Source organism: Protomyctophum parallelum (genome assembly GCF_964188405.1).
Source record: "Protomyctophum parallelum genome assembly, chromosome: 18".
NCBI classification, from domain to species: domain Eukaryota; kingdom Metazoa; phylum Chordata; class Actinopteri; order Myctophiformes; family Myctophidae; genus Protomyctophum; species Protomyctophum parallelum.
In genome coordinates, this window is record NC_139716.1 from 12460496 (window position 1) to 12476968 (window position 16473).

At 43.8% G+C, this 16473-nt stretch overlaps 1 protein-coding gene across 1 annotated transcript in view; it reads right to left on the minus strand.

Annotated features, from left to right (window-relative positions):
- Window positions 1-11452: 11452 nt before the first annotated feature.
- ppargc1a (peroxisome proliferator-activated receptor gamma, coactivator 1 alpha) overlaps window positions 11453-16473 on the minus strand; it is a gene marked incomplete at its 3' end in the record, with an annotated part of 88746 nt that continues 83725 nt past the window's right edge. The window contains exon 4 of the mRNA XM_083789409.1: window positions 11453-11536. Within this exon, the coding sequence (XP_083645535.1) occupies window positions 11453-11536 (84 nt within the window). The remainder of the gene's footprint in view (window positions 11537-16473) is intronic.

Consider the following 16473-nt stretch of genomic DNA (forward strand, 5'->3'; position numbering starts at 1 on the left):
GACTGTAAGCTGTCGTGCCGAACAGTTTGCGGAGCGGTCTTGATATCGTGAAGGTCGCTAGTTCATATCCCCGGACCGGCACATTAAAATTACCACCGCTGAAGAGCCCTTGGACAAGGCATTGAACCCCTACCATGAAATGTTCTATGAGCAGGGCCTGGCTGTAAACAAGTTCTTGAGCTTAGTCCAGTTACCCTGCAGGGTAAACATAGTACCTTTCCTTTCATTGTCAAGAGTCGAGACTTGCCATGAGCGGTGCGTGGATATAGTTGTAAACTTTGTAGGCTAATTTTTACTACTACTACTACTACAACAGTACTATACTTACTGTATATTACTAGGCTACATACTTACAGATTCCTGGCATTTATTGTAAGATTTTAAATCACGGTTAAATGTGTGTGACTATTGACACTGCAACTTGTTTAAATAACCTGAAGCATGCTTTGTTTTATGCACTGTGATATTGTTTTAAAGTGTTTTATATGTTCTTATGACATGTGTGTGCATGGTGTACATATTTATAGCCGTTCCTGTTTTAATGTATTTTATATCTTCTGTAGCCGTCATTATTACACCTTCCATGATGGAACAACTATAGCCAAGATGGCTAAAACTGGCACTTTATAGAAATCTTTATTAATGTACACCGTCCTGGTCACTTTGAACTGTAAAATCTTCCTCACAATCTTTGACAGATGTTGCAGAGAAGTGGTCCAGCCACTTCTCTGCTGAGGGAAAAAGTCAAGGGAAGATATGTTGCCTTTAACAATAGTGACAACCATTAAACCATTTTGATCGGGAACCCTTTTTGGTGTTAGCATCATGTCGTGCTTTAGCTATTGAAAAATAGCAGATCTACAAGCTCATAGCGCGCCACTCGGTGGCGCGCTATGAGCTTGTAGATCTGCTATTTTTGAAAAATCGAAGTGCGACTGACATAGAAGACATTTTTATAATCTGATCTCAGGTCAGAATGGGTTAATCAGACCATTGTGTGTCCAGTGGAAACCTCGTATGAATCTGATCTCAGGTCAGAACGGGTTATTGTACATCTGCCCTCAGGGCTATGTGCCAGGGAAGGGAAGGGATGGCACAATTATTGACAAAGCAAGAGAATGGTCAGAGGAGCGAGAGAGAGTCTGAGAGAAAGAGTATGTGTGTGTGTGTGTGTGTGTGTGTGTGTGTGTGTGTGTGTGTGTGTGTGTGTGTGTGTTCCCTACCTGGCCTGCACAATCCCTCGGTTTCCTGCTGAGAACCATGGCCTCAGATTTGGAGATGCTGATCCTCCAGGGAGGCATACTATCATCCGACAGAGCATTGCTCCGAAGGAGCAATGCTCCGAGGTGCGCTGCGGGTCGGGAGAGGGTTGCGGTTAGGTTTAGGTGTCTGCCCCGGGGGAGGTTAGGGTTAGGGTGAGGGAGGAGGTAGGTTGTCGTTCGGACCAATGCTCCGTCGGATGAAAGTACTGCACTCGATCCTCCATCCCAGCCGCCGTACACTCCAGTGGGAACCGGTCCAGTGGGAGCTGACGGTCTCGGGGCCGATGGTGCCATCAGTACCACATCATCTGCAAAAAGCAGTGAAGCAACCCTTTAGTTCACCGAAATGAACAGCCCTGGCGGAGGCCAACCCCCCACCGGAAACGAATCCCACTGACTCCCCGAGCACAAGGAACACAGCTCAGAAACTTGTTCTTGTTTCTGAAAGGTTTCTTGAGTTACGTGGATTGCAGACGTACATAATGTCACGGTATGAGACAGGTGTTGGACCGAAGTGCAGAACCACACAGGAAGGCAGGCAGATGAAGTTAAATGAAGATTTATTTACCAACACAGGACATACATGGGCTGGACACACCATAACAAACTATACACTAGCAGGGAACACAAGGAACTGAGGGTTTAAGTAGACACAGGGATAACAATACACAGGTGAACAGAACTAACAATCAACACTGGGATAGGCTGGGACATGACACAGGTGGAGAAAACTAGTAGTCACAGGGAGGTGAGACAACACAAGAAACAGTAACTAGGGAAAACAGGAAACACTAGGACATGACTACATAATAAAAGTATACAACAGACAGATATCGTGACACATACACATAGCATTTATAGTGTAAGATAAGTAATGTGATCGTGAGGAGAAATGTCATCGTTTTATCGTTTAGACTTATAATTAGAAAAAGATTCACTGGCTGATGACTGAGGAAGATTGAAAGATGGAAACGTCAGTCATTTCTTGTACTAGCACCTTAATTAAAAAAAGGACGGACCAGCCGTATTAGGCTGAGGCACGCTTGTATACTTCCTTTGTTCTTGGGGTTAGCTAGGGCTAGGATTAGTGGTTAGGCTTAGGAAATCAGGGTTAGGCTATGCTTATAATTGCGTGTCAATGTTAGACATCAAAAATAGAACATTTACAAGCTCACAACACTTTGCGACACGTTGTGACCATGGACAGCTGTTAGTTATTTCGGTGTGCAACACACGGGTATGCAACTAAGTATAATCAGGTGAACCGTGAATTCCATGCTAGAAGGCTTTCTTACCTTTATTTTGTGCAAAGCGCATTATTGGCTATTTCCTCTATACCATAATAAGCCCTCAATGAATTGCATTGCATTGAATTGAATGGGGCATTGGGTTGTTGTGCTGGTTCGCTTATTTCCATCGCTCAATTTTTTTTTTTGGTGTATATAGCCTCTCTTCATAATGGAAATAGTATCCCAAGCGGCACACTTTACTACTTATTTCGATGGAAATAAGCAAATTAGCACAAAAACCCAACCCCCATTGAGGCCTTATATTAGGGGAAATCGCCAATAATGCACTTTTGCACAAAATAACACCTGGACCTCTTTGGTGGGGACGTAACAACTACAAATAAAGGTAAGAAAGCCTTCTAGTAATCAATTCTCCTTTAAGGTTAGTGTTCAAAATAACATTTACAAAATGTCTGTCCTAAAATTGTGCTATCCTCACCGGGGGGGGGGGGGGGGGGGGCAGTCAGACAGATATTTTGTGAAGCCACAAGGAAATCCCGATTTCCTGAAAGTTCATATAATGGCCTGTTGTGGCCCAGAAAAACCCATATCTCCATAGAGGTCCATGTATTTGGGCCCAACTTCACCTAGACTGTATTACCTTAATAAACATGGTCATGAATACTTTCTGCTTCCAGTCACTAGTTTAAAGTCTCATTTCTAATGTCATAATATTATTTTTGGAAAATGATGGTCCCATTAATTAAAAAAATGACCATAAAGTCGCGTATGTTCTGAGGGGCGTGGCTACCGTTACAGTCTATGATCGGGATTCCCCTCCCACTCGAGTCAAAATAAAAACCAACGGAGAAGAAGGGGGGAAGTCCCGCCTCGTTGTCTGGGCCAGCCAATGGCCAGCTGGGCCCAAACGGATCTACTGTAGAAAGATGGCGATTTACAATACAAGGACTGACAGGCTTCATTTTACGTTCATGTTAGACCCGGAGAACGCTTTGTCCATATTTTTTACAGTCTATGATCCTCACATACATCTGTGCGTGCGTGCGTGAGTGTGCGTGCGTGCGTGCGTGCGTGCGTGCGTGCGTGCGTGTGCGTGCGTGTGTGTGTGCGTGAAACAGTGCCTTGTGCTTCCCGGTGCCTCATGTACTACTGACTGACACGCAGTCATTTAAGTGACCATCAGCCTTCACTAAAAGTCCATTTGGTCAGAGCTCTAGACAAACATCTATCAGAGGCTACAGCAGCAGGCCCCTCTTCCTCTTGGCCGTCACCCCAGCCCAGCAGCACAACAACGTCCTGCACATTATAAGCTGATCTGTCCAATCTTATCTGAGGCCCTTTGGTCCCTTCTTGTCTCCTTCCATCTGGGTGTTGCTGTGAAGAGGTTATCCCCCCCCCCCACCCCTCCGCCTCTCCCCTCTGGCCATCACTTGTCAACCGTCTGTCGATGTGGAGACAACCTCATCTGGGGCCAAATCAAGGCTTTTATGGCTGTCGTTTGTTTATTTCCATTTATTTCTGTTTGCGAAGGTGTCTGATGGTCGATTCTATATACTAGACAGCAGAGACAGGCAGAGAAGTCATGTCACTTAACTAGCCATGAACACCACAGACTGAGGGACAGTGGCTTTAACACCACAGACTGGGGGACAGAGGGACAGACTGGGGGACAGAGGGACAGACTGGGGGACAGACTGGAATCGTGAAAATGTGGCGCAAATCTTTGAATATATATTCTTTCAGAGCAAACGTTTTTAACTCAAATCTTTGCTTCTGGGGGAGGGGTCCTTGGAACAACATATTTTCAGATGGTGGTCGGTGGCCAATTACATATAATCTTGGGGGTCCTTGACATGAAAATGTTTGAGAACGACTGACATAGAAACATGTTTTTTTTTCCAGAAAACTGTCAGGATTTAGAAGACATTTGTAGAATGGTTCCCAGGTCAAAATGGGTTAAGTAATAATCCAAAATAGGGAGTACTCCTGTGACCGTCAGGTTCTGGTGCTGGCGGTGCTGCAGTGGGTCGGCGTGAGGCCGTGTGCCGTAGATCAGTATTACACACCAGGGCCAATATCTCATGGTATATCGCAGCGCAGCAACCTTGATTATTCCACCATTTCATTATCAATATTTATGATTGGATTGTCAAGAACAATGATGACACAAGTTTATTGTTAACCCATTCTGGGCGGGAACCCATTTTGGTGTTAGCATTACGTTATGCTTTAGCCATTGGAAAATAGCAGATCTACAAGCTCATAGCTTGTATAGGTCTGCTATTTTTGAAAAATCGAAGAACCACTGACATCTGATCTCAGGTCAAAATGGGTTAAAGTTTATTCCACGAAGGAAAAGAATGGTTCCTTCCATTCCATTCCTTTTTACAGTGTGCGTCCATAAATAACGTAGATTCATACTTTTATAGGAAATGTGCTCCGAGTGCCATTATCTGGGTATCGACTTACTAAGCCTGACCTTCCAAGTTTTTTTTATTTTGTATTTTCACGCCAGCGCTTCTTAGAATTAATTTGAACTTTTGACAAAGTGTGTGCGTGCGTGAAGCCCTACCTACACACACCGTCTGCGAACGCCGCGCGTCGAAACAACCGCCTCCGTTATTTTCAATGAACCTATCGCACACCGGCGGCGTCCGACGCACGTTCACGCCTAGCCTGACGCTCCGATACGCCACCGTTCTATTTTCCAGGCGTTGTTGCCGCGCGGCAACGCCTGTGCCGCGTCGCTGCGCACCCGGTGTGTGCTGGGCTTGAGTGTGAGTGTGTGTGTGTGAGTGTGTGTAGAAATGAGTAGCCATGGAGCTGGTGTTACGCTGTTCACGTGGCCTGTTTTGGTGATCTAACAACAACAAGGTTGCCGGTTCGATTCCCCGGGCGGGCAGGAAAAATCTGGGTGGGGAAGTGATTGTCACTCAGACACTCACCCAACACCGCTGAAGTGCCCTTGAGCAAGGCACTGACTGAACCCCAACTGCTCCCCCTGGAGAGAGAGAGAGAGAGAGAGAGAGAGAGAGAGAGAGAGAGATGAAGTATGTAATTATTCATTATAAACGAGCTGTGTTATGATACTGTACTTGGTTGTTTCACATCAGTCGTGAATGTGTGAATGAATGGATTGGACTTTTATACGGTCGTCAGTCAGCCGTATATAAAGCTCACCGACACACCGTTTGATTCTAAAAGCCTGTGTGGATATTATTAGTTCTTTTACATAATGGCTATACTTCAACTGCAACTATTTTCTATAACGTCGCGTTTATCATCATAATAATAATACGGGCTTATACTTTTAGTTTAGTGGTCCATATTGTGCTGAAATATCACGGAGCAGTTCTCAATACAGTACGTTGCTCTGTACTGTATAATGTCACTGAGACAAGACATTCAAAGGATTTACCAACATGATTCAGAGCATTCTGGGGCTGGAACCCCTTTTGGTGTTTTAAGCATTATGTAAATACTTTAGCTATTGAAAAATAGCAGATCTACAAGCTCATAGCGCGGCACTGCTATTGTTTTTTTTTAATTGAGAAAATGTGGCGCACATCTTTGAATATATATTCTTTCAGATCGAACGTTTTTTAACTCAAGTTTTTTGACCCAGGTGGGTCAAAAGTCCAACGCACTCACACCACGTACCGTACGGTCTGAAAGAATGAGCCAACATTGAGTCATACTATAAGCGGGGAGGAGAAGACCTGATTAGCATTGCTAACCACAACGAGGGCCTGTTTGCACATAACCTTGTAAGCAGTGTTGTTTTTGGCAGCAAATTTCTATTTTAGTTTTAGTCGTTGTCTCTTGAATAGTTTTCACTTAGTTTTAGTCACATTTTAGTCACCTGGAATGTTCTAGTGTTTAGTCTAGTTTTAGTCGACTAAATGTCATACGATTTTAGTCGACTAAATCTACAGTTGATTTAGTCGACTAAAATGTGTTTTGACAGGCCTTGATGTCGTTGTAATGACATATTTTACACTTTGGTTGCATGCTGAAAATAGCAGATGTACAATCTCGCAACGCGTCGCACTGCGACGCATTTTGAGATTGTATATCTGCTATTTTCAGCATGCAACCCAGCATGCAACTGGATCTCTTGTCCACTAGTCCCTTCCTAACATTTTAGTCTAGTTTTTATTTGTTGACAAAATTGTCAGTATATTTAGTCTTAGTTTTAGTCATCATAGATTTAGTTTTAGTCAGTGAAAAAGGTAGTCGACGAACATATTTCGTCTTAGTTTTAGTCGACGAAAACAACACTGGTTGTAAGGCGTTGCATTGTTTGTCTACATACCACACAAATAAACTAATTAAATATGCAAAAAGAAAAAACAGCGATCTGTGAGTATAACAAACACAAACGCATCAAGACATTATAATGCATGGTGTGAATGTGAACCACTATTATAAAAAAAGACAAGAAAATGCAGACAATTTAACCCATTTAGACCTGAGGATGATTCTACAAAAAAATGTCTACTAAATCAAAAAGACAGTTTTCTGAAAAACGTCATGTTTCTATGTCAGTGGTGCTCAAACATTTTCATGTCAAGGACCCCCAGAATTATATGTAATTGGCCCCGCCGACCCCCATCTGAAAATATGTTGTTCCAGGGACCCCCCCTGCCAGAAGCAAAGATTTGAGTAATTTTTTTTACTACTACCGGTATATATTTGCGCCACATTTTCAAGATTTAAAAAAAATAGCAGATCTGTTATTTTTCGATAGCTAAAGTATAACATAATGCTTAAAACACCAAAAGGGGTTCCCGCCCAGAATGGGGTAAATATTAGTGACTTTCCAATTTCTTGTTTTCTTTTATTCCCGCTGGTTCTTGATTCAACAACAAAACAAAAAGACAGCCACTGTTCTTTGCTGTCTTTGGATGAAACGAAGCGATAACTGAGTCAATATACACTGTTTGCCCTTCTACCTTAAGGATATTGCAGCCCAAGGGGGGCTGGCGAGAAGACCAATTAGGGGGGATTGTCAGTTTTTTTGCAGGCAGGATTTTGTACGAGCCACTGGCACATTTGTGCCATGTGCTCTGAACGAACAGCATTCTCTCTCAGTCAGAGAGAGTCACTGCCACAGTTGAAATGAACTGAAAGTGAAACCCTCTCTGACAAGGTGATTATTTCAAACTAAAGGCCACTAAAAGGCCCTATCCAATGGCATCCCTGGGCGAGCCCATATCTTTGCTTCCAGGGGGTTTCCCTGGAACAACATAAATCAGATGGGCGTTCGCAGCCAATTACATATATATTTGGGGGTCCTTGACATGAATATGTTTGAGAACGACTGACATAATAGAAACATGAGGTTTTTTCAGAAAACTGTCTGGATTTAGAAGACGACATTTTGTAGAATCCAACCTGCAGGCCTTAAGGGGTTAAGCCAACGGGGCTATTAGTATTCATGCGGCGCGGATTAATGAAAAGTATGAGCCCTACAGAGGGGCCCATAGTATTAACCCGTTTAGGCCCCACGTCGAAATTAAAAGAAAATACAGTTTTCTGAAAAAAACCCATATGTTTCTATGTCAGTCGTTCTCAAACATATTCATGTCAAGGACCCCCAATATTTATGACATTGGCCGCCGAACCCCATCTGAAAATATGTTGTTCCAGGGACCTCCCCAGTAGCAAAGATTTAAGTTTAAAACTCGCTCTGTAACAATATATATATATATATATATATATATATATATATATATATATATATATATATATATATATATATATATATATATATATATATTCAAAGATTTCAGGCACATTTTTCAAAAATAGCAGATCTACAAGCTCGTAGTGCGGCACCGAGAGCTTGTAGATCTGCTATTTTACAACATAATGCTTTAAAACACTAAAAGGGGTTCCCGCCAAAAATGGGTTAAACTCACTAAAGCACTGATTTGCCCAACCTCCAACGGCCCCTGATTTTTCCCCACCTTCAATTTCTCCTCCGTTTTCCCCATTAATATTAATGGTCATATTTTCTATTTTGGTTTTGAAGTCAGGTCTCCGTCACATCCTGGGCTTTGTAACTCGCATATAGCCGTCACTGGTATACATTGATGATTAATTACCATCCACAGCAATAGGGGCAACATATATGAGGTGCTGCTAATGCAGAACATATACAGTAATGTGAAATCTTTTGAATACTATATAATTATCTCAGTAAAAGTCCTGAAGAATATTGTATTTTGTAGACATATTTTATATATATATTTAAAATAAAATTATATAATATATTACTTTATATAACCCTCTAAACATCATATTTCATAATGTAAATGTATAATATCAAAAGAATGTGGGGAGATTTGTGGTAGAATTTGCAAAACACAACGTATAGTTTATTTATATATATTCTTTCCTACAAAACTAATCCACTTGGGTCAACCTTAGCTCTGGTCCATAGCTCTAATGCGTTGCATTTAGAGCTATGTTACTCTCAACTTCCACCGCTCGCATGAATGCAGACCAGCCTCTCCTCTTTAGCGTATTTAAAAAGAACGTTTTTGCTACTCACCAAAACAAAGGCGGGTCGTGTCATTAGAAAGCCGTATACTTTCCTTAGTGGAAGCACTCTGAGCCCCCCCTCCCCCCACCAGCACACGTATAAATGGTTACTTTTTGGACAAAAGAGGATTTTGTAGCGGCCTGCATCAGACACTGTAAAAACCAGGTCCGTTTGTACACCACTCTCAGGCGTACAGACAGTACATTAAAACTCATGAATTTACAGTATACCAGCCGGGCTGAAACGGTGAGAAGTCGACACTCTTGGCAGCCACCACCACCACCACCACCACCCAGTTTTCCACCGTTCTCCCCTCCCTATCAAACACCACCCTACCTACCCCGCCCGGTATACTGCCCCCCCCCCCCCCCCCCCCCCCACTCCATCTGTTGGCCAATAACCTTCCATGCCGCCAGAGCACCTGTGCCTGCCACCTCAAATAGAGCTGTTTGACACACACACACACACACACACACACACGGGCACACATACAATAACACACACACACACGGGCACACATACAATAACACACACACACACACACACGGGCACACATACAATACACATACAATCACACACACACACAACGCGCTAGGCTTAATGACATGCGGTATATACTGTATATGTATATATATATATATATATATATACTGTATATATACGCGATGCCCAGATTCAATTAATCATCAGAGGACAATGTACCGAGTTAAATCTGTCACCCCGTTGAGAATGACGACATTGATTCCTGCAAGAGGACAGAACAGACGCGCGCACACACACACACACACACACACACACACACACAGCTTGCTGCCTTTATACGTTTCCCTGGAAAACGTGCACTGTGACGTAAAGAGGGCACCGGTACGGTAACGCCTACTGTACGCCCTACGGCGATGCTCCCATGCAGTGTCATTAACGTGCACAGCGCACGTCATGCACGGCCATCATCTGCAAAATTGCCATCCCTCTCTCTCGCAGACACACGACACGTGTATATATATATATATATATATATATATATATATATATATATATATATATATATATATACACACACACACACACACACACACACACACACACACACACACACACACACACACACACACACGTGCCATGGGGAGATCACCCACCTCTTTCCTCATTAGCTACAAACTAATGGCTGTGGTCCACAGAGTCCTGTCTCCCACTCCCCCCTATACGCCCCAGTGGCTTCCCTTTCGTCAGGGGGGGGGGGGGGGGGGGGGAGGAGAGTGGCAGCCCTACCCCACACCCTCCACTATGACAGAGTGGGGTGGGGTGGGGGAGTGGCAGCCTCACCCTCCACCATCCCTATGACAGAGTGTCCCTCCCCAGCACCTTGAGCCATCTGTTTTGCCAATGCAGAGTCACACCATGTCCCCGACTGCTTCCTGGATGCCCTGCTTCCATATATATAGTTAACCCATTCTGACCTGAGAGCAGATTCATACGAGGTTTCCACTGGACACACACTGGTCTGATTAACCCATTCTGACCTGAGATCAGATTCTAAAAATGTCAGACGTTCAGACCTACAAGCTCGTAGCGCGCCACTCGGTGGCGCGCTATGAGCTTGTAGATCTGCTATTTTTCAATAGCTAAAGCACGACATGATGCCAACAACAAAATGGGTTACCTATACTATATATAAATATATATATAGTTAGTTAGTTAGTTAGTTAGTTAGTTAGGGGTGCTGTACGGAAAATTGTCGATTCACTGATGCATTTCACCATTTTAGTGGTAACAATTAATCGAAAAAAATGTCCTGCCAACCTTGGTATAGCCACAGAAACGTCTCTGCTTTTGCATGTGATGTGATGTGACAGGGAAATGAAGATTCTCAGATTTAAAAAAACAGATTATAACCCCAACGAGTATAGCATTGATAAACAGGAAGCCATCTGCAAATAATCAGTTTCTGACTGACGGCCTATTAACCAAAACACCTGTTCTAGTTCCAAGGAGCACACATGCAGGCTTGGGATTAAAGCTGATAATAAGCATAAAAGCTCATATTCAATTCAAATGAAGTTAGAATCATTATCAAGCACCACTTTGCTTGGGCAATTTAGAAGCCAGTTGGGACTGTTTGGTGCCAATCCAACAGCAGACAGGCTGTTCCTCAGGGACTGAGAGGGACTCTGAAAACTACAAAATAATTATCTTTTTCCAACTCGAAACTGTTGTTTTTCCTCCTCCTTACATCCGCAATTAGTCAGCGTCATCCTTAAAATTAATAATTGATTCTAATTAGAACTTTGGATAAGGCTGCCGGCATACTCTCATGCAGACAGGACGAAAGACGGAAATCATTTATTCATCCATACATCCATCCATCCATCCATCCATCCATCTTCAACCGCTTATCTGTAGTCGGGTCGCTTGGGCGACAGCTCCACCAGAGTGCTCCAGACATTCCACTCCAGAGTAACATTAGTGACTTCCTCCTGGGGGGATCCCGAGACGTTCCAAGGCCAGTGAGTCGATGTGTTTCCTCCAACTGCGCCTTGGTCTGTGGGACATGATCCTTGGTCTGCCCCGGGGTCTCCTCCCAGTGGGACGTGGTCCTTGACTCCTTGGTCTGCCCTGGGGGTCTCCTCCCAGTGGGACGTGATCCTTGGTCTGCCCCGGGGTCTCCTCCCAGTGGGATGTGATCCTTGGTCTGCCCCGGGGTCTCCTCCCAGTGGGACGTGATCCTTGGTCTGCCCCGGGGTCTCCTTCCAGTGGGACGTGGTCCTCGGTCTGCCCCGGGGTCTCCTCCCAGTGGGACGTGCATCGAGGACCTCCCTAGGGAGACGCCCGAGAGGCATCCTAACCAGATGCCCAAACCACCTCAGCTGACTCCTTTTCAGGCGAAGGAACAGCGGTTCTACTCCGAGTCTCTCTCGTGTGACTGAACTTCTCACCCTATCTCTAAGGGAGATGCCAGCCACTCATCGGAGAAAACTAATTTCGGCCGCTTGTATTCATGACCTTATTCTTTCAGTCATGACCATAGAAGAGAAAAACCTTTATTTGCCTTTGAAATTCACTCGATACATTTGGGTTTTAGATACAAAGATTAAGAATTTCAGGACCCACTGACATCACAAAACTGCTGCATTCTCCTTTTTTCAATGCTTTTTTTCCAGTACATGCTTTTACTGCTGCCTGTTACAATTGTTTGTTTTGGGGTGTTTCCCTTCAGTCTCTTCTCAGGAGTTGAAATGAATGCCCATTTGGGTTAAGGTCTGGTGGTGCTAGCCTTCCACTGTTCCCCTTTGTTGTGTCTGCAGTGTGTTTTGGGTCAATGTCTTGATGCATGATAAGTTAAAGACGGAGTGCCACAATGTTTGTATTTTTTTGTAATACGTATATAGTTTTGCATGCGTCTATGAGGTGACAGTACTTCATTAGACACCCTGGAGTCGTGTTTATGTGCAATGCTGCATGTATTAACTTTGTATTTAGGGTTTCTTCCTGGAGGCTGAACCCTTGAAAGTCAAACGGGACAATGAAATAAACAGTAATATAGTGACATCACATTATCAGCCCCTGCCCTAACCCCTCCCCCTTTATCATACAACTACAGCTGTGGCTGCGGCTTCAGTTCAGATGGATCACCACCCACCAAGCATACTGGTGGGCGTGCCCACATAAAAGCATGATTTTAACAAATACTGTACACTTTTTGGAAACAATTCTTCCTCCTTATATTATAATAATACCTGATGATCATGTTTTAGGGTGGGAAAAAAACGTGGCACTCCATCTTTAAGCACATTTTCAACCTCGTCTTCCTATACTAGTAATTGGTCCTTAAGTCTCCTTACTAATGCTCATTATAAGAAGGCACCATTTCCTAACTCCTGTGTATTTGGTGGCCTATGGTCAGTTCCAAAACCTGCCAACCAATGAATTACATAATTGATGAGGATACCAAGCTAATAGAAAATACAGCCTCTCTCTTCCTGCATGTTAGCTTGCTGAAATAGAAGAAACTGTTATTGCATTTACTAAAAAAATATTAATCCATAGCTGGCCGGATGGTAAACCGCAAGGTTCCCAGTTTCGAACCCTGTGGGCTCCCCCAGAGTTGGTGTCGAAGTGTCCTTGAGCAAGACACTGAACCCCTAATTGCTCCTGATGTGCTGGTTGGTGCCTTGCATGGTTTCCGCTGCCATCGGTGTGGTGATTGTGTTTGGAGGGGAGTAGCAGTATAATGCACTGAACTAAACCCCAGCGGTGTTCATTGTTTTGCCCTATAGTCTGGTGTGAGCATGGCAGCCCTCCTCCTCCTCCAATCCCCCGCTCCACCCCCCGAGAAACCAACGTCTGGGATCTGAGATTAACGTTCACCGCTGTGCCGACACTCAGCATGCCACATTCTTTCTTCAAAACTTATATCACAGACATTTCGTTCTCTCTCTCTCTCTCTGGCTTTCATCCCTTGTGGCTGCTGTGTGTTCGATGGAAACTTTTTACAATGTAATCTCATTCGATTTGTTCAAGAAAAAAACACAAGACAATAGCTATTTTTAAAAGCATGCAGGGCTCTGCAAGAGGCTATCCGTCTATGACAGGGTGTGTGTGTGTGTGTGTGTGTGTGTGTGTGTGTGTGTGTGTGTGTGTGTGTGTGTGTGCACGTCTCTCTCTCTCTCTCTCTCTCCCTGGAGTTAATCTTGCAAACAGCTGGACCGGTCAGTGCCAGAACTCCGTATGCACACTGACTGCCAGTAAGCCGTTTCATACTTTTTATGAAATATTTCAACTTTAATTCTATAATGGAAGTCAATGGGGCTGCATGGTCGTCACGCTGAAACCACAATGTCATAAAGTCACAGACGACTGACTTCATAGATCAGTACTGGGTTCCCAAAGTGGGGTCCGGGGACCCCCCCCAGGGGTCCTTGAGGGAGTTCCAAGGGGCCCACAGCTAAATGATAGTTAGGAACCAAATGGACCCTTGTGGGTCTGTAACTCTGAGAGTGTACAAATGGAACCATTTGGTTCCATTTGTACACCCTCAGAGTTAAATTAACATTGATTCCACAATATAAATGTGGGGTCCCAGAGATATAAATGCTATTAAATGGGGGTCCGTATAGACTAATGCATGTCACACTGGGGGTCCTTGAAATTAAAATGGTTGAGAATCACTGCTAGAGCCTCAAAATCTTCTCTTATGGAGGGGTCCCTGGCATGTCTCTTCAAATGAGGGTCCGCAGGGCTAATTAGTGTCAATTTGGGGGTCCTTGACATGAAGCAAATTGGGACTGGGCATAGTGTGGATCCCCACAGATCCACATTTAGGTTCCTAGTTTCTTTCTTTCTTTCTTTCTTTTAATAAGACTAATGTGTGCTGTTCCGATCAACCGGGGTGGTTTGGAAGAAATCAATATTGTGGCCATTCAAAAAGCACTGTAAAAAAAAAAGGACACTTCACAACAGGCTATTGCTTGTTGTTATGTCATCACAGCAGCAGCAGCAGCAATGTGTCTGTGTTTTTTTTTTTCAGTGTGGTTGGCAGTTGGCACGGAGAAAAGAAAAGGACCGGAGGCAAGTGTGATCCATTTTTAAGGCTTGAATGTTCCCTCTCCTCTTTGCAACGAGATGACCTCTCAACAGGCGAACAATCAAACAACGGCCAACATTCATAAGCCCAGTGCTTGGCTGAGACTCGCAGACAGACAGACACGAACCGACAAGTTTTCACTCACTTTGATAAGACAGCAAAATGCTGAGGAAAAAACCTCGGCGGGCTACGTCCATATACTACCTTTTGATCCTTCCTCCCTCTCTCCGGTAAATAGCCAATTCTGGATGTGGACGGGAACCCGTTTTGGTGTTTTTTAACTAAGCATTATTTAGCTGTTGAAAAATAGCAGATCTACAAGCTAATAGCGCGCCACCGAGTGGCAATGTCATGTTGGTATTATGTTGGTGAGGTACAGTATGCACGCTGCTGAATGTAATCATTCTATTTTATAGTCGGTTGTGATCAAATTAACGACCAAGAAGGCCACGCCACCATCGTAGGGTTATTATTATTTCCCTTGCATTACAATCTATTCTCATGTGCTCTTATTATGCAGTAACATGCAAACATTCAGTCAGAAGAATCAGTGACCTAAAGTGCACTCACTAATAAATCTTTTTAAAAAGCAACTGTATAAAACTTATAGACGCCACACCCGGGTTTGAAAGTGCTGAAAATAACAACAACAACAACAACAAAACCATGTCTGGGCAATCCCAAACCTCCTCACCCCACCCCACCCCCTGTCAATCAATAGTCTCTTTCAACAGACCAAGGGGTTGAGATATCATTAATAATAGCTGACACGCTACCATAGCGGTAATAAACTGGGGGAATCTGGTGTGTAATGGTACAGTAATGGCAGCTGGGCAGAGCCTGTTACACTCTGGACAGCGGCTGATGGATAAGCCATAGGTAAATGGATTTGGGATCATCCAGGGGAGAGGTAGAGAGGGCTAGGAGGAGGAGGCTGCCTTTCGGATTGCCTCTACCCCTCTGGTGAGAGCCTTTAGTGGGCTGAATTGGGGTGGTGATGGGTGAGGGGGTGGATACTAGCCCATTTTGACCCGAGATCAGATTCTAAAAAATGTCTTCTATACATCCCAACAGTTTTCTGAAAAAGCTATGTTTCAATACGTCAGTCGTTCTTCGATTTTTCAAAAATAGCAGACCTATACAAGCTCGTAGCGCGCCACTCGGTGGCGCGCTATGAGCTTGTAGATCTGCTATTTTTCAATAGCTAAAGCATAACAATTTAATTCTAAAAATATCTTCTACATCCCGACAGTTTTCTGAAGAAGCTATGTTTCTATATGTCAGTGGTTCTTTGATTTTTCAAAAATAGCAGACCTATACAAGCTATAAAGCATAACATCAAAACATGAGCCCAAAATGGGCTAGTGGATAGTTTGGCGGAGTGGTGCAATTGCTGGAGAATGGGAACAGGTTTATATACATTGAATGTGCACTCCTTCAAATTGGGGTGGACGCCTGGACGGAGGGTTCTCCCATTCCTCCATTAATGGGGGGTGAGGGCACCACCCCAGACAGACATGGAGATTTCACATAAAGTGAGATGTGTGAGTAATGTGAGTGCCGGGGATGAATGGAAACGTACTGGGTAAGTGAGTACTAACTGGGGCATGTTAAGCCATTCTGGGCGGGATGGTGTTTTAAAGCATTGGGTTAGACTTTAGCTGTTGAAAAAGTGCCGCGCTACGAGCTTGTAGGTGTGCTATTTTTTTTTTAATCGTGAAAATGTTAGCCTCAAATCTTTGAATATATATTCTTTCAGAGTTTCCGTTTTTTAACTCAAATCTTTGCTTCTGGGAGCGAGGTCCCTGGAACAACATATTTTCAGGTCGG